The 18768-nt window shown below is 39.8% G+C and overlaps 1 protein-coding gene across 7 annotated transcripts in view; it reads left to right on the forward strand.

Annotated features, from left to right (window-relative positions):
* Positions 1 to 18768, forward strand: part of INO80 (INO80 complex ATPase subunit) — a 168468-nt gene that overhangs the window by 86786 nt on the left and 62914 nt on the right. For all 7 annotated transcript variants that reach the window (XM_066277063.1, XM_066277062.1, XM_066277069.1 and 4 more), the window contains 6 exons: positions 169 to 254; positions 3252 to 3419; positions 3943 to 4076; positions 5102 to 5169; positions 6643 to 6736; positions 7498 to 7669. In XM_066277063.1, coding sequence (XP_066133160.1) covers positions 169 to 254; positions 3252 to 3419; positions 3943 to 4076; positions 5102 to 5169; positions 6643 to 6736; positions 7498 to 7669 — 722 coding nt within the window. The remainder of the gene's footprint in view (positions 1 to 168; positions 255 to 3251; positions 3420 to 3942; positions 4077 to 5101; positions 5170 to 6642; positions 6737 to 7497; positions 7670 to 18768) is intronic.

Below are 18768 nucleotides of genomic sequence, written 5' to 3' on the forward strand. Positions count from 1 at the left end.
TGCATCCCAGTCCGATGCTCTATCCACTGTGCCAGGTCAGGCTGTTTCAGTCTTGCAGAAAATCATTAAACCAAAAGTTGTTAAAACAATGTAATGAGAGATGTTTGACTTTTGTTTGTATTAAATTAATAGAATGTATTACTTATGGGGGGCCTTCTGGCATTTCAGATCAACTCTCTCGCTTACACATGATCTTGAAGCCATTTATGCTGAGGAGGATCAAGAAAGATGTAGAAAATGAATTGTCTGATAAGGTAAGAGGAAAGAAAACGCCATGAGTATATTAAGCACCAACTTAGGGTTCCAGGGAGAATAAAGTTCCTTGATAAATATTTAGTAGAAGAGTCATTAGCTTGTTTGACAGGAGACCTTAAACCTCAGTAGATCAAAGGAGATTTAATATGAGTCAAATAATCACGGTAAGTAATATTTTTTTCATTTTGTTTTATACTTGTTATTTTGAAACATTACAAAAGTGGAAAGCAGCATAGTATATTGAACCTTCTTGTAACCACATTACGGCTTCAACAGTTATCAACTCATGGTCATCCCCATCCTTCCATATTATTCTGAAACAAATCCCAGTTGTCTATTTCATTTAAAATTTTTATATGTATCTCTAAAAGACTTGGTCTTTTAAAAAATATATAACCACAAATCATTATTGCCTGTACTGAAAATGACAGTTATTTTATTGTAGTATCACATACCCAGTCAGTGCTTAGGTATCCACAGTTGTCTCTGTATCTCTCCTTTCTCTTCCCTCTCTGTCTCCTTCCCTCCTTCCCCTCCCCTCTTCCTCTCTCCCATCCCTTTCACCCTTTCTACCTTTCTCCCTCTCTCCCTCTCTCTGAATTATATTTTTGAAATCAAAATCCAAGCAAGATCCTCACATAGCATTTGGGTGACATATCTCTTAAATATCTTTTAATCTGTCCCTTCTGTTTTCACTTGCAGTTTTTTCTGGAAGAAACTGGGTTATATGTCCTGTAGAGTTTCCCATATACTGGATTTTGCTAATTACATCATTGTGGTATTAAACATGTTCCTCTGTCTCCAGTGTTTCTGCAAACTCAAAGTTAGAGTTAGAAGTTTAATGTGCTTTGGGTTGTAATATTTTTTCTCATACAAAGCCAATAATTTTGGTTTATAAATATCTTTTTTGCTTCTTTTTTTGTTGTTGTATCTTTCTGAAGTTGGAAACGGGGAGGCAGTCAGACAGACTCCCGCATGCACCCGACCTGGATCCACCCGGCACGCCCACCAGGGGGCGATGCTCTGCCCATCTGGGGCGTCACTCTGTTGCAACCAGAGCCATTCTAGCGCCTGAGGCAGAGGCCACAGAGCCATCCTCAGCGCCTGGGCCAACCTTGCTCCAATAGAGCCTTGGCTGCGGGAGGGGAAGAGAGAGACAGAGAGGAAGGAGAGGGGGAGGGGTGGAGAAGCAGATGGGCGCGACTCCTGCACACCAGGCCGATGCTCTACCACTGAGCCAACCATCCAGGGCTGCTTTTTGACTTCTGTTATTTTCTCTGATCTCCTTTGAATTCTCTCTATATCCTCCTTCCTTTTTTTTTCCCCTGCCAGTTCCCAGTCCTTTGGAGTTTTTCCCCATATTCCAAAAAGTCCTCCTGTTTCTCACAATTCTCTGTGCCTAAAAGGCAGCTTTCCAGATCCTTCATAATATCAGGTAGTTCTTCTCTATCACTATCAGAAGGATGGATTATTTTGAAATTAGTAACTCTTTGGAAGATGGTGGTGGGGATGTTTACCTTCAGAGAGAGAGACATGTACCTTTGTTTTATTTCTTTAAAAAAAATCTTTGTGGCTATTTTGTGAAACTGGCATAGTATAAATTTCTTAAACATCACTAATGTTTATGATCTGTTAAATAATATGCTTATTTATTGAACTCATATTGCTTGCCATCCACTGGTACATGAAGATGCCTTCTCCAACTTCTGTTTAGATTTCCAAGGGAGATAAATACATAAATAACTATAATACTTGTCATAGAGATATAATAATGATATGTATAACTATAATGGGAACATGGATAGGGAGTGGTTCTGTTCGGGAAGGTTAGAGAAGGCATCAGAGCAGATGTGAGGTGGATCCAGAATAATGAGTTGGCATTTACTAGGAAAATATGATTGAAAGGGGGTGTTAGGCAACAGTAGTGTGAACACAGGTAGATCAACATTGAAATATGCAGTATGTTTGACAAACCTTATTCAGACCATAATTGCTAAGGTAAATAGGAGGACATGATAATGAGACTGGGACAATTGGGTCGGTTAGATTATGGGAAGTCTTCTGCACCTATGGAAGAATTTTTAATATTTTACTATAGGCAATAATATACATTGAAGGTTTTTTAGCAGTTGAATTGCCATTCAAGATTTGTATGGAAAGTTTCTTAGAATCAGGAGAGAATAGAGGCAGGAAGACTCCAAAGTAATAGCAGGCTAGATTAATATGATGAGATTCTTCAGTAAGGTAATGGCAATGGTCAGAAAGGGTGGTTAGAAGTGAATTTTCTAGGTTGAACAAAGTGACTTAGGAAATGATAGAACATGGGGTATGAGAGAGAGAGAAATCAGACTTGACTAAAGTTTCTCTTTGGGCAACTGAATGAATGGTATGCTGTTAATTTAGTAAATTGTGGAAAAGATTATTTTTTCTTATATGTCACGTATAAAACTGCTGCACACTCTCTGAGTGGTACTGTTATAGTAGGTAGTTCAAAGTATGGGGGTAGGGGAGTATAGGAATATATTTTTGTTGTGATGGGTCCGTGGTCGGCAAACTCATTAGTCATCAGAGCCAAATATCAACCCAGTACAATGATTGAAATTTCTTTTGAGAGCCAAATTTTTTAAACTTAAACTATATAGGTAGGTACATTGTTATTAACTTAATTAGGGTACTCCTAAGCTGGCCAAAGAGCCGCATGTGGCTTGCGAGCCACGGTTTGCCGACCACTGTAGATGGGTGATAATTGGTACTATTAGAAATGTAAGAGATCAGCACAGGAACAGCATGTGGATTGAGTTGACAAGGGAAAGAGGATCAAGGAAAAAAACATTTTGGATAATTAACCACATCACAAATTTAGAGTTACTGTGTTCCTAGAGATACATATATTGTTTTCTTCAATAATCTGGCTTGTATGTGTTTTCAACTTTATGTTGATACTGAATTTTCTTTAAACTGTTATTCAAAATATAAATGTTCTCACTGATTTTTAGATTGAAATTTTAATGTATTGCCAACTGACCAGTCGACAGAAGTTGCTGTATCAGGCACTAAAGAACAAAATTTCTATTGAGGATTTATTGCAGTCTTCTATGGGTTCTACCCAGCAAGCTCAGACCACCACCAGCAGCCTCATGAATCTGGTCATGCAGTTTAGGAAGGTAAGAGCTTGGGTCAGCTGCCTGGGAGTTATCTTTATTAATGCAGTTCAAGAAAAGGCCTCTAGCCTGACCAAGTATTGGTGCAGTGGATAGCTTCTTGGACTGGGACGGAAAGGACCCAGGTTTGAAACCCTGAGGTTTCTGGCTTGAGCATGGGATCATAGACGTGACCCCATGGTCGCTGGCTTAAGCAAGGGGTCACTCGCTTTGTTGGAGCCCCCCAGTTAAGGCACATATGAGAAAGCAATCTGAACAACTAAGGAGCTGCAAGAAGAATTGATGCTTCTCATCTCTCTCCCTTCCTGTCTGTCTGTCCCTATCTGTCCCTCTCTCTGTCTCTGTCACAAAAAAATAGAAAAAAGAAAAGGCCTCTAGCCTTGATGCCAAATAAATGCTGTTAAAAAGAGGTGAAAATGCGAAAGTATTTATTCACAAAGGTAAACATTCAGGGTTTGGGATGCCCCAACACTTCATAGAGTGATGTCTGCACATAACAATGTTGTCTTCTTTTTCTTTCTCTTAGGTGTGTAATCACCCAGAGTTATTTGAAAGGCAAGAAACTTGGTCTCCATTTCATATTTCCTTAAAGCCATATCAGATTTCAAAGTTTATCTACCATCATGGACAGATCAGGGTTTTCAACCATTCACGAGACAGGTGAGTAAATATTAAGATCTATTTACTTCTAAGAGTGTTTTTGGTATTTAGGAAATTGTGGAGATAAATTTAGTGGAGAGTGTTTTAATTCCTCAACAGAAGATGATTAAACAAAGGGTAGACAACTATTTGTTGAAGGATCTTGTGGTAGTAGAATCTGTGCACTTCAGGGGTTTAACTGGATGACCTTAAAGGCCCTAACCACTTCTAGTTGCTTTTGCAAATGAGGAATATGCACCTGTGCACAAATACATACACCAAAGGAGATCAGCAAATGTCTGTGCCCTGGTGTTGGATTTGCTTTGTGATGACTTCTTTTATACTTGGAATAGCACTTGTGGGAAAACTGATTGGATTTCAAATTAATCAAATTTACCTTCTCAGATCAGCAATGACAGATTTGGGTAAAGGTGAAGTGCTTATTAATGGCAATATGCTAGCCATTTACTGAGAAAAGAGGTGTGTAGGTCCATCCTACATCTGTGAGGATGGTTGTGACTTCTGGGGTTTTTTTAACAGGCTCCCAGAGGATTCTTATGAACTCCCACATTTGAGAACCATGGATTTAGAAAGCTCCTTCTGAAGCAAAACAATATAAACAATACTATCAAAATAATTATTGACAACATTTAGCCTAATGAAACTGAAATTGAGAAATTTCTTGGGTTTAATTTTAAGAATTCTACGTCTGTGATAGCTCCAGCCTAATACCTGACTAGATAGATGAGCAGAAGGAAGCAGACAAGAGATGTAGTGCTTTCTTTTATAGTGTATGATAAGTTTAGAGTGCTAACATATTGAGTATCTGAAATAAGACTGCTTTAAACTTGTATTATCTTCTTATACCTTTATTAAGTACTTATGACTTCTGACATTTATGCCATGATTTTTGCCTGGTAATAACAAACTTCTTAAAAGTATAGTGAGTTTCAAACCTAAAAGATTACTTTTAGTTTGGAACCTTCAGTCTAACTTCCCAATATTAATGTTTGGATTTGGATTTATTTTACTTACCTATTTTACAGGTGGTTAAGGGTTCTTCTTTCTCCATTTGCACCAGACTATATCCAACAGTCTCTCTTTCACAGAAAAGGTAGGTGTTTTTATCTTTGGGAAGGAAAGTATGCCAAGAATTTACCAGATGCTTTTCTTTGTTTTGCTGAGTGGCTGATTTGGAACTAATAGTGGTTTGCCTGCATGCTGGGTTTATTTTATTTTATTGTTATTTGTTGATTGATTCTAGAGAGAGAGGAAGGGAGAAAGTTAGGGAGAGAGAGAGAAACATTGATTTGTTGTTCTACCTATTGATGTATTCCTTGGTTGATTCTTTTATGTGCCTTGACAAGGGATCAAACCTATAACCTTGGTGTATTGGAGGATGCTCTAACCAACTGAGCTACCTGGCCAGGCCCTGCATGATAAGTTTTTATTTATGAAGTCTTGATAAGATTTGAGTAAATTAGCCTGACCAGTGGTGGCACAGTGGATAGATCATTGACCTGGGACACTGAAGTCACAGGTTCGAACCCAGAGCCCTGCTTGAGCACAGGCTCACCAGTTTGAGCATGGGATCATCGACATGACCCCATGGTTGCTGGCTTCGGCCAAAGGTCACTGGCTTGAGCAAGGGGCGACTGGCTCAGATGGAGCCCCCTGGTCAAGGCACATATGAGAAATAATCAGTGAACAACTAAATCAGTGAATCAGTAAAGTGCCACAACTACAAGTTGATGCATCTCATCTCTCTCCCTTCCTGTCTCTCTCTCTCTCTCTCCCTCTCCAAAATAAATAAATAAAGATTTAAGTAAATTAGTCATCTTCATCTATAGGTGCTATGATTTGTGACTATAACAGGAAAGCAAAAAAAAATTATTAAATTGATCTTCTGTCTTTATTTTATACCTGACTCTTAAGAATTTTTTACACTCTTAAAATTGATGTGCAGGATTTTTTTTTAAAGATTTTAAAAATGTATTCATTTTAGAGAGGGAGGAAAGAGAGAGAGAGAGAGAGAGAGAGAGAGAGAGAGAGAGAGAAGGGGGGAAGAGCAGGAAGCATCAACTCCCATATGTGCCTTAACCAGGCAAGCCCAGGGTTTCAGACCGGCAACCTTGGTGTTCAGGTTGACGCTTTATCCACTGCACCACCACAGGTCAGGTGCAGAATTCTTATTAATGTGGCTTAGTTCTCTCTCAGTCTAAGGAAAAGAAGCTGCTCAACTTAGAACATTGTCCAAAGTATTAGACAAAGGTTCAGAATCTTTTACCTCTGTCCTTTCCTTTTTTTTTCTCTTGACACAATAAAAAGAGGAAGGCAGGCAGTTAACTAAGGATCCAAAAACCCCAAACATAACTGATGAGCCAACTTCACTCTCTTGATTTATGCCTTTTACTTACGATTATAGTATAAGATAGGACATTCTGACTTTGATTAAAGTAGCTTTTGTTCAGAACCTTTAAAAATACGTTTTGATTATTAAGCCCAAATTGAGCAGTTCAGCAGTCAGGCTTTAGTTGAGTATTGTCTCTTGGTTTGCTGAGTTTAAGTTTGTCCTTTGATATTCTAGGTGTTAATGAAGAAAGCTGTTTCTCTTTCCTTCGCTTTATTGATGTATCTCCAGCAGAAATGGCAAACCTCATGCTTCAGGGACTTTTGGCCAGGTGAGAAGTTTGCTCGTTGTTTGATGAATAGCCATTGGAAAGAAATAAGAACAAAGGTTGAATACTGTGAAGCTTAAAAAGTTAATGTTATATCATCTTAGAGAACTCATTCTTTCTCTGATGTTAAAAATAAAAATTTTCATTAGAGAATCATAATTTTCTCAAAATTAGGGGATCGTTTAATAAATTACGTGATGCCTTGTGATATACCTTACATAAAAACTATTCAGGCTCCTCTCCCAAATGCTACCAGGCTGTCAAGTCTTCTTAATTATAGTTAAACAAAATTAGTCTACTGTATTTTATGTGCTTCCTATAGGACAAATGATGGCTGATGATTCCTTTAGTTAACAATGATTGCAGCATAGCCTGCCTTAAGTGTTTTGGGAAACTTAGTTCTTTGTCCTTATTCTTTGGAATAACGGCTTTCACTTACCTTACTACCTCTCTATTTCTGTAATAAATAGTGGCCTCATTAGAAAAGACTCTCCCAACTATGACGATTTTTTTATGAGTATTTGTGATAGAATTAAATACAGAGATGGGCTTTTACAGAGGATTTTAGTTCTCATATTAGCAAACCAAGTCATGCCAAAGTTAGAATTTATAGAACAAAATAGGAAAGAACTGTTTCTAAAATGCTCAGGATTTACAAAAGAGTCATGTTAATGAGAGACAATGTTCCTTGCTGCTTGCTATATAAACTACCTTCAAACCTCCACAGAGTACTGAATAAGCATGTCTGCTGTGATTTGTTTCAGATGGTTAGCTCTTTTCCTGTCTCTGAAAGCCTCCTACAGGCTCCATCAGCTGCGTTCCTGGGGAGAGCCAGAAGGGGAGAGCCAGCAGAGATATCTGAGAAACAAGGATTTCCTTCTTGGGGTTAACTTTCCACTCTCCTTTCCCAACCTTTGCAGCTGCCCTTTGTTAAAGGTAAGTGGTTATTTCAGCATCAGCTATCCACATAGTATCCCATTCCCTTTTCTTTGAATCAGTAAAAGTAGCAATAAAGTAAATGATGGCCTAATAGAGCCAAAAACTTCCCAGAGGAGTAGGAGCAGTATATTGATTTATGATTTACTATAAATATCTTAATAGACATTTTGTGTTTGTATATGTGATATGTATATATATTTGTGTGTGTTAAATATATATTTTGTATATAACTTTACTGTAACGCAGATCTTAAATGTACAACTTTCTGAATTTATACATGTTTAAAACACTGCGAGACAGCTATTTACATTAAAGTATAGAATATTTTCAGCAACCAGAAGTCTCTTTCATGCTAATTCCCATTTAATACCAGTAATTCAGAACAAACCAACAAATACAGGTACTTACTCTTGTATTTCTGTTATCACAGATTATTTTTGCCTGTTTTTGAACTTTAGCAAATAGAATTTTCTAGTATGTACTCTTTTGTGTCTGTTTCTTTACTTCAATATTATATCTATGAGATTCGTCCATGCTGCATTATACTATTCTTTTTTTTAAAAAAAAGCATTTTAATTTTATTTATTTTGTGACAGAGTCAGAGAGAGGGACAGACAGGAAGGGAGAGAGATGAAAAGCATCAATTCTTCGTTGCAGCACCTTAGTTGTTCATTGATTGCTTTCTCATATGTGCCTTGACCATGGGGCTACAGCAGACTGAGTGACTCTTTGCTCGAGCCAGCAACCTTGGGCTCAAACTGGTGAGCCTTGCTCAAACCAGATGAGCCCATGCTCAAGCTGGTGACCTCGGGGTCTCGAACCTGAGTCCTCCGCATCCCAGTCTGACGCTCTATCCACTGCACCACTGCCCGGTCAGGCTGCATTATAGTATTCTTTTTTAATGCTAGAAGGGTTGCATTGTCTGAACAGACCACAGTTTAACTTATTAATCTATTCTTCTGTTGGTGGGTATTTAGGATGCTTCCAGTTTGGAGCTATCATGAATAAAAGTGCTATGCATATTCTTGTTCATGTCTTTTTATAAACATAAGCACTAAATACTTTGGGGTTTTTATCCCAAAGGAGTGAGGTTGCTGTATAATCAGGTATGTGTATGTTTAGGTTTAGTAGCCACTGCAAAACATTTTCCAGAAGGGTTTTACAATTTACACTTCCAACAGCAGTGTGAGAAAATTGTTGTTATGTTCGTCATCCTTGCCTACACCTGGTATTTTCAGCCCATCTTTTTGAATTTGTGGTGGTATCTTGTGATTTTAAATTGCATTATCATGCAAAGTAATGATGTTGAGTATTTTTTCATATAATTGTTGGCCACTATAAAGTAAGTGGATAGGAAAGTGACAGGAAATAAGGTAATAGGTGTAGGTCCAGATTCTATGGGGCCTCACAAATTATTACTAAGGATTCAGATTTTATTCTGAAAGAAATGGGTGGCACTAGAGAGTTTAAAAGCAATTTGCATATTTATATTATAGTTCAACTAGATTAGAAGGTAGAACCTTTTTTCTTGTATCTTTTGGAACATTTAATGGGTCATGATCTTTTTTTTTGTTGTTAGTGAAAGACAGACAGCAAGGGAGAGAGATGAAAAGCATCAACTCATAGTTGCGGCACCTTAGTTGTTCATTGATTGCTTTCTCATATGTGCCTTGACCAGAGGGGCTGCAGCTGAGTCAGTGACCCCTTGCTCAAGCCAGCAACCTTGGGCTTCAAGCCAGCAACCTCTGGGCTCAAGCTAGCAACCATGGAGTTATGTCTGTGATCCCTCGCTCAAGCCAGTGACCCCACATTCAAGCTGGTGAACCTATGCTCAAGCTGGTGACCTCAGGGTTTCAAAACTGGGTTCTCAGTGTCCCCAGCTGACACTCTATCCACTGTGCCATTGCTTGGTCAGACAATGGGTCTTAGTTTTAACTGTTATCAAGTGCAGTATGTTCTTTGGCTTGATCTGGTGTGTACCCTGTACATTGGAGAACCCATATGATTTTTTTTTTTTTTTTTTTTTTTTACAGAGACAGAGCAAGGGGGGGGGACAAACAGGAACGCAGAGAGATGAGAAGCATCAATCATCAGTTTTTCGTTGTGGCACTTTAGTTGTTCATTGACACATTGTGTTACGGACACATTGCTTTCTCATATGTGCCTTGACCGTGGTGTTATAGCAGACCAAGTAACCCCTTGCTCAAGCCAGCAACCTTGGGTCCAAGCTGGTGAGCTTTTGCTTAAACCAGATGAGCCTGCACTTAAGCTGGCGACCTCAGGATCTTGAACCTGGGTCCTCTGCATCCCAATCCAACACTCTATCCACTGTGCCACCATCTGGTCAGGCTGATTTCTTTCTCTTCTGTTTTTTCAGTTGGATTCTCAAGCATTGCTCCATGTACTTATTTGGACTCTGGGGATAAGATCAGTAGTGCAAAAAGGGAATGGTATTGGGCTCTAGCCTGTTTGGAATAATGTCAGTGGTAACAGAATGACTTCCTACTAGTGCAATATTAATATGTCTGATGAATTGGTCCTTAGACATTGGGTAATATACAGTGTGTCCGTAAAGTCATAGTGCACTTTTGACCAGTCACAGGAAAACAACAAAAGACGACAGAAATGTGAAATCTGCACCAAATAGAAGGAAAACCCTCCCAGTTTCTGTAGGATGATGTGGCAGTATGTGCGCATGCTCAGATGATGACATAACACCATGTATACAGCGAAGCAGTCCACGGCCATGCCAGTCGAGATGTGGACGGTACAAAGGAAAGTTCAGTGTGTTCTGTGGCTCGCTAAATTCAAATCCATGACCAAAGTGCAACGTGAATATCGGCACGTTTATAACGAAGCACCACCACATAGGAATAACATTACTCGGTGGGATAAGCAGTTGAAGGAAACCAGCAGTTTGATGGAGAAACCCCGTTATGGTAGGCCATCAGTCAGTGACAAGTCTGTAGAGGCTATACGGGATAGCTACCTAAGGAGCCCTAAAAAATCTGTGTGTGAGCCCACATCGAACTGCACTGAATAGGTATGAAACTGGGAGAGTTTTCCTTTTATTTGGTGCAGATTTCACATTTCTATCGTCTTTTGTTCCTTTCCTGTGACCGATCAAAAGTGCACTATGACTTTACGGACACATTGTATATAACACTACAGTTATTAAAACTTACTAGTTTTACTTTTGCTACAGAAAGCACCATCCTCCCAAAGGTTTATTATACCCTTTTATGTAGACACCTGCATCTTATTTAACACTCAAAGATATGCATCAGTTATTTGTATATTTATGTTTTATGAAAATATAGTAGTGTGTTCAGAGCACCTGTTCAGTGAGGCCTTTATATCAATGAATTTCCTGAGAAATCCAGATGTGGGCAACATGCTTTATGGGAAATCGATAGTGAAATCTGCAAGTTTTTCTAATTGAAGTTAGATTCACTTCCATTTCCTCTTTTTAAATTTTATTTTCTACTGTAAATAGTAATTTGCTCTTGTAGTGGCTTTAAATATACACTGAGTTACAGGTAGCTGAAAGCTAATTATATAAGTGTAAAAACACTCTTCAGCTTTTGATCTCCAACATACATATACTGAAATTACCAACCATGCAGTGTATTTTGAAGTTTGTTGATATATCTATTCTAAGAGATCTCTGCTTTCAAATAAGCAGAATGATCTTTTTTTTTTTAAGATTTTATTTATTGATTTTTGGTGCAGCGAAGTGGGAAGCATCCACTCCTAGTAGTTGCTTCTCTTAGGTGTGTTGACCAGGCAAGCCCAGGGTTTTGAACTGGCGATGTCAGTGTTCCAGGTCAACACTTTATCCACTAAGAATGATCTTTACATGGTACCTAGCCTAAAATGTTAGCCTACGTTCTGAAAAAAGAATTATGTTGTTGAAGCTTCATGTGTAACAATTATTAAAAATATAATAAAGCCTATTATATCTGTGGCTATTGAAGTGTGATCATGACTCAATTCAAGAATGTTTTGCTTTGGCTGGATAACTTGGTTGGTTAGAGCACCATCCATTGTGCAAAAATTGTGTGTTTGATCCCTGGTCTGGGCACATTCAGGAACAGAGGAACAGATGTTTCTATCTCTCTCTCTTTCTTTCTCTCTAAAAATAAATAAATAAAAATTTTTAAAAAGAATATTTTAGCCCTGGCCGGTTGGCTCAGTGGTAAAGCGTCGGCCTGGTGTGCAGAAGTCCCAGGTTCGATTCCCGGCCAGGGCATACAGGAGAAGCACCCATCTGCTTCTGCACCCCTCCCCCCCTCCTTCCTCTCTGTCTCTCTCTTCCCCTCCCGCAGCGAGGCTCCATTGGAGCAAAGATGGCCCGGGCGCTGGGGATGGCTCCTTGGCCTCTGCCCCAGGCGCTGGAGTGGCTCTGCTTGCAACAGAGCGACGCCTTGGAGGGGCAGAGCATCGCCCCCTGGTGGGCAGAGCGTCGCCCCCTGGTGGGCGTGCCGGGTGGATCCCGGTGGGCGCATGCGGGAGTTTGTCTGACTGTCTCTCCCCGTTTCCAGCTTCAGAAAAATACAAAAAAATAAAAAAGTTCTGCCATTCTCTAGGGCCTGGCAGACCTCTTGGTTCTCTGCAGAAGGCCAGCAAGAGAGGGAAGAAATAGGATGGGGGACCCTTCAAGGGTCTTAGAGGCCAGGCCTGGGGATGGCTAACTAACACACACACACACACACACACACACACACAAAATATTTTATATTGCTACTGGTATGCATGTAGATATACCAGATATACATACACAGTTTTTAAAATATTTACAAAACAATACCCATATATACAATACACCCTGGTTATTTTTTATTCTTTTTTTAAATGATAATGGGAACCTACTAAAAAATTATATGACTATCACTACTCGCAGTTTGAAAAATACAGCATTAGATGACTGCACAATATTAGAATAGCTAGCTAGAATAATGGAGAAGTAGAAGATTGATGCCAGTTGGCCAGTGATGCTATAGGGGTATTCTACTGGCTGTCCTCTGATTTATGTTAGTGCCATTAGGTCTGTGACTAGCAGCCAGAACAGGCATGGACTGAGTGGGCAGAATGTAATGCTGCGTTATTTTGAGGTGTGCAGTATTGGGACGATGGCAAGGATTAGAATGGATAAGACTAAGACTAACACTCCTAGATTGTTGGGGATAGATCATAGGATGGTGTAGGCAAATAGGAAATATCATTCTGGCTTGATGTGTGGGGGAGTGTTTAGTGGTTTGACAGGGATGTTATCTGGGTCTCCTAGTAAGTCAGGGGCAAATAGGACTAATGCTAGGAAGGCTGTTAGTATTATTAGGAACCCTAAGTTGTCCTTGATTGTATATTAGGGGTAGAAAGGGATTATGTCTGTATTAGAGGGGATGCCTGTTGGGTTGTTGGAATTTGTCTCATGAAGGAATAATAAGTGTACTATAACTAAGGCTGCGATGGTGAATGGAAGGAGAAAGTGGAAGGCCAAAAATCGGGTTAAAGTGGCTTTATCTACTGAGAAACCACCTCAGATTCATTTTACTAGATTTGTTCCAGTGTAAGGGATAGTGGAGAGTAGATTCATGATGACTGTGGCACCTCAGAAAGATATCTGTCCTCATGGTAGAACATATCCTATAAAGGCCATTGCTATAACTGCAGCTAGTAGGAGGATACCCACATTTCTTGTTTCTGTGAAGGTGTAGGATTCCTAGAAGAAGCCTCGTGCTACATGAAGATACAGGCAGATAAAGAATATAGAGGCTCCATTTGCATGGAGATAACGAAGTCATTAGCCATAATTCACGTCTTGACAGATGTGTTACAGAGTTGAATGCTGTGGTATCTGAAGTGTAGTGCATGGCAAGATATAGGCCTGTTAGAATTTGCACTGCTAGACAAACTCCTAGGATGGAACCAAAATATCATCAGGAGGAAATGCTTGAGGGAGCGGGGAGGTCAACGAATGAGTCATTAATAATTTTGAAAAGTGGGTGAGATTTTTGGATATTGGTCATTTATTCTTAGAGTTGAAATATAACCATGATTTTTCATGTCATTGGTCATGGATAGAGGTCATGTAGGAATTATGATGACATACATTGCATTTATTATAAGTGTGATTTTTATAATTGATACTGTAGGGCTTTCTTCTAAATCTTTGCTGATCTGTCGGGGGTTGGGGTTCATTGTAAGAGGAGGGGTTGAATGTGGTATTGTACTTAGTTTTGACAGGCCTTTTTTAGGTCTTACAGTATTTTTAATTTATTTGGGGGGAATGTTGGTAGTTTTTGGTTATACAATGGCAATAGCAACCAAGCAGTATCCTGAGGTATAGGTTTCTAATAAAACAGTTTTGGGGTCTCTTATAACTGGGTTAACTATGGGCCTGACCTGTGGTGGCGCAGTGGGATAAAGCGTACACCTGGAACACTGAGGTTGCTGGTTCAAAACCTGGGCTTGCCTGGTCAAGGCACATATGGGAGTTGATGCTTCCTGCTCCTCCCTCTTCTCTCTCTCTCTCTTTCTCTCTATCCCCTCTCTCTAAAAATCAATAAATAAAATATAAAAAAAAAATAACTGGGTTAACTATGGAAGCAGGGTTGATTTTTAATGTGCTCAAGAATGAAAATATAGAAGTGGAAGTAGTTTTAAAATTTAATGGCATGGGAGATTGGGTAATTTATGATACTGGTGACTGGGTTTTTTGGTAAAGAGGCCATGGGTATTGCTGAGTTTATATAGCTATGATGACTTGATTAGTGGTAGTTACAGGGTGGTCATTGCTTATTGGAGTTGTAGTGATTTATGGAGATTACTTGTGGAAATTAAATATTATTATATTGAGGGCTAGGGTGATAAGAAATGAAAGGAAATATAGTTTAACTAGGCCTTTTTGATTTGTGACTGTTGTGGAAGTTTTCGTTTGAATTTGTGAGATTGATTTTGGTAGTAGCATTTCTAATCACATTTGGGCCAGCAGGAGAGAGGTGGGTTTTTTGGCTGGTTGTGAGGCTTATAAGTGGTTGGAGATGGTACATGATGGTTGGACAATAGCCAGTAAGACTGGAGAACTTGAATAGGTTTGATGGTTTATTAAACTTCAGGTTTTGTGTGATCTGGCTTAACTCTAGGGCCATGATGAAACCTAGCAAGGTTACGCCAAGGGCCATGAGTTTTAGATAGGATAGCATGGTTATTTGTGGGATGTTGGTTGGGGGAATGTTGTTTGAGATTAGGAAACCTGTGAAAATACTTCTGATTAAAAGATGTTTAATGGAGTTTATTAGAAGGGGGTTGTTTTCATTGATTAGGATTAGGGTGGGAAATCGTGGCTGTCCTAGTAATGTGGAAAAGATAATTCGGGTGCTATAGATGGCTGTGAGGGAGGTTGCTATGAGGGTGATGAGTAGGGCTCGGGTGTTGGTATATGATGTGTTGTTGGCTTCGATAATTAGTTCTTTGGAATAAAAGCCTGTCAGAAATGGATTCCTGTCAGGGTGAGGCTTCCAGTAATTAGTGCAGTAGTGGTAAAGGGTAGAGTTTTAATAATCCTCCCATTTTTCACATATCCTGTTTGTCGCTTAAGCTGTGAATAATTGACCTAGATAATACTGCTTTAAAGAATGTGTATGTACAGATGTGGAGGAATGCAAGGTGGGGTTGGTTAATTCCAATAGTTACTATTATCAGGCCTAATTGACTAGAGGTGGAGAAGGTGACGATTTTTATGTCATTTTGGGTGAGTGTGCAGATTGCTGTGAACAGGGTGGTAATTTCCCTTAGACATAGGATTATGGTTTGCGCCAGTTTGTTTTCTGTTGTGGGGTGGAATTGGATTAAGAGTATAACACCTGCTAGGACTATAGTGCTTGAGTGGAATAGGGCAGAGACAGGGGTTGGGCCTTCTATGGCAGAAGGAGGGCATGAGTGCAGTCCAAATTGGGCCCATGTTCCAGTGGTAGTGAGGAACAGAGCTATTAGTGGAAAATAGGTATTATTTAGGTTTTAATAGGAAGATTTGTTGAAGTTCTCATGTGTTAACATTAGTTATAAATCATGCTATAGATATAATAAAGCCATTGTCTCTAATGCGATTATATAAAATTGCTTGGAGGGCATTGGTGTTTATATCTGCGTGGCCGTATGATCAGCCAATGAGCAGAAAAGATATGATTCCTACCCCTTCTCAACTGATGAAGAGTTGGAACAGATTACTAGCAGTAACTAAGATTAATATTGTAATTAAGAATATTGCCTGACCAGGCCCTGGCCGGCTGGCTCAGCGGTAGAGCGTCGGCCTGGCGTGCGGGGGACCCAGGTTCGATTTCCAGCCAGGGCACATAGGAGAAGCGCCCATTTGCTTCTCCACCCCCCCCCCTCCTTCCTATCTCTCTCTTCCCCTCCTGCAGCCAAGGCTCCATTGGAGCAAAGATGGCCCGGGCGCTGGGGATGGCTCCTTGGCCTCTGCCCCAGGCGCTAGAGTGGCACTGGTCACGGCAGAGTGACGCCCCAGAGGGGCAGAGCATCGCCCCCTGGTGGGCAGAGCGTCGCCCCTGGTGGGTGTGCTGGGTGGATCCCAGTCGGGCGCATGCAGGAGTCTGTCTGACTGTCTCTCCCCGTTTCCAGCTTCAGAAAAAAAAAATACAAAAAAAAAAAAAAAAAAGGATATTGCCTGACCAAACAATGGCGCAGTGGATAGAGTATTGGCCTGGGACACTGAGGACCCGGGTTCGAAACCCTGAGATCACCGGCTTGAGCACAGGCTCACCAATTTGAGTGTGGGGTCACCAGCTTGAGGGGGTCACAGACAGAATATCAGTCAATACTTAAAGAATCAGTTGATGTTGGGGTCTGAGTGTATATATCATATGGAACTCTATAGTGGACCATGTAACAAATAGTCCTATAGGCATAAAAGGTATTGAAAAGTAATCAAATTTGAAGCTGAGGGATAATTTTAGTTTGAATTGTAATTCAGTGTCAATTTGAGATTACTGTTTCTTGACCGGAGTTGATAAAGAGCATGTTGGAATAAGGCTTGCCATAAAAGAGTAAGAGATAGATAGTTTTGACATAGTTTGGATAAGCAGGTTGTTTGTCTAGATTAAATGCTGTTGCTATGATTGGTATGATTAATATGAGTAATGAGAGTATGATTGACAAATAGATTTATTACTTTTATTTGGAGTTGTACCAATTTTTTGTTCCTAAGCCCAATGGATAACTTCTATCCTTTAAAAGTTTGAAAAAGCTGCATTTTTAGATATGGTTGCATAAGTTAGCAGTTCTTGCATACTCCTTCAGTAAATAGGAGGTTTTAGACTCTATTGCTAAATTCACAATTTAGTGTTTTTGTTAAACTATATTTACAATATAAAGTTCCCAAAATCATTTTTTGATTGATTGATAGGAGAAGAATCATATGAATAGCCATGAGTGTGTTTTCTCGTGTAAAGTTTGGTTTAATTGATATGGTGTGTATGTTTGCCTCGCTGGGTCATAATTAGTATGTAGAGGGAGTATAGTGTGGTAATAATGATGATATTAAGTCCTATGAGAATAATGCACAGGTTTGATCAAGAAAATGTTGCTATTACTACAAATAGTTCTCCAATTAAGTTTATGGTGGATGGTAGGGCTAGGTTAGTAAGACTTGCTAGGAGTCATCAGGAGGCTATAAGGGGTAAAATTGTTTATAAACCTCATGCTAAAATTATGGTTCAGCTGTGGATTCATTTGTAGTTGTAGTTAGCTAGACAGAATAGTACTGAGGAAGTTAGGCCATGTGCAGTTATTAGGGCAGTTGCTTTATGGAGATTGGATAAGGATTGCTACAATTACTAGAGCCATATGACTCACTGACGAGTACACATTGAGTGATTTTAGATCTGTTTGACATAAATAGATTGAACTTGTTTTAATTATACCCCATAGAGATAGTATTTTGAAGGGATATGCTATGTCATTTGTTAGTGGATTAAGTATTGTAATTCATAATATTCCATAACCACCTAATTTTAATAGTACTGCAGCAAGTACCGTAAAGCCTGCAATGGGGGTCACTATGTAGAAGATTCTGGATCATTCTTGTAATAGCGGGAAAAGAAAGAAACTGACATTTTGAACCTTACAGATGAGTCTCACTTTCTGAATGTGAAAGAAGACTAGAAGTTGCTCAGAAAGCAGTATGCATATTTCATTCCAGTTACCCTGACATGTAGCAAGTGATCAAGGTCTGCCTTTGTCTTTTCTTTTCTTTCTCCCAGAAAAAGATGAGAAGCATCAACTCATAATAACGTCACTTTAGTTGTTCATTGATTGCTTCTCGTACGTGCCTTGACCAGAGGATGTTAGCTGAGCCAGTGACCCCTTGCTTAAGTCAGCGACCTTTGGGCTCAAGCCATTAACCTAGCGCTCAAACTGGCAAGCCTGCACTCAAGCCAGATGAGCTCTCATTCAGGCCAGGGACCTAAGGGTATTGAACCTGGGACTTCATCATCCTAGGTCAACGCTCTATCCACTGTGCCACCTCTGGTCAAGCTCATCTGTGTCAATATATTCTAGTATATATCTATTATATCCCTGATATTCCAAGATTGTATAAATAAAAATAAGTAACTTTTAAAGTACCAACTGATTTACATTTGAACAAAGTAGTTTATTATAGGAACTATTTCCCCCAAGAATGGCCTTGTTAGAAATATCTATTACCATTACTGTGCTGTTTCTTATACTGGTTTCTTTTGAACTGAAGTTTTCTAATTCAAGGAACATTCAATTTCTTATTCTTCTTTTTTTTTTTTTTTTGCATTTTTCTGAAGCTGGAAACAGGGAGAGACAGTCAGACAGACTCCCGCATGCGCCCGACCGGGATCCACCCGGCATGCCCACCATGGGGCAACGCTCTGCCCACCAGGGGGCAATGCTCTGCCCATCCTGGGCGTTGCCATGTTGCGACCAGAGCCACTCTAGCGCCTGAGGCAGAGGCCACAGAGCCATCCCCAGCGCCCGGGCCATCTCTGCTCCAATGGAGCCTTGGCTGCGGGAGGGGAAGAGAGAGAGAGGAAGGCGCGGCGGAGGGG

Source organism: Saccopteryx bilineata, chromosome 4 (genome assembly GCF_036850765.1).
Source record: "Saccopteryx bilineata isolate mSacBil1 chromosome 4, mSacBil1_pri_phased_curated, whole genome shotgun sequence".
Taxonomy (NCBI): Eukaryota; Metazoa; Chordata; class Mammalia; order Chiroptera; family Emballonuridae; genus Saccopteryx; species Saccopteryx bilineata.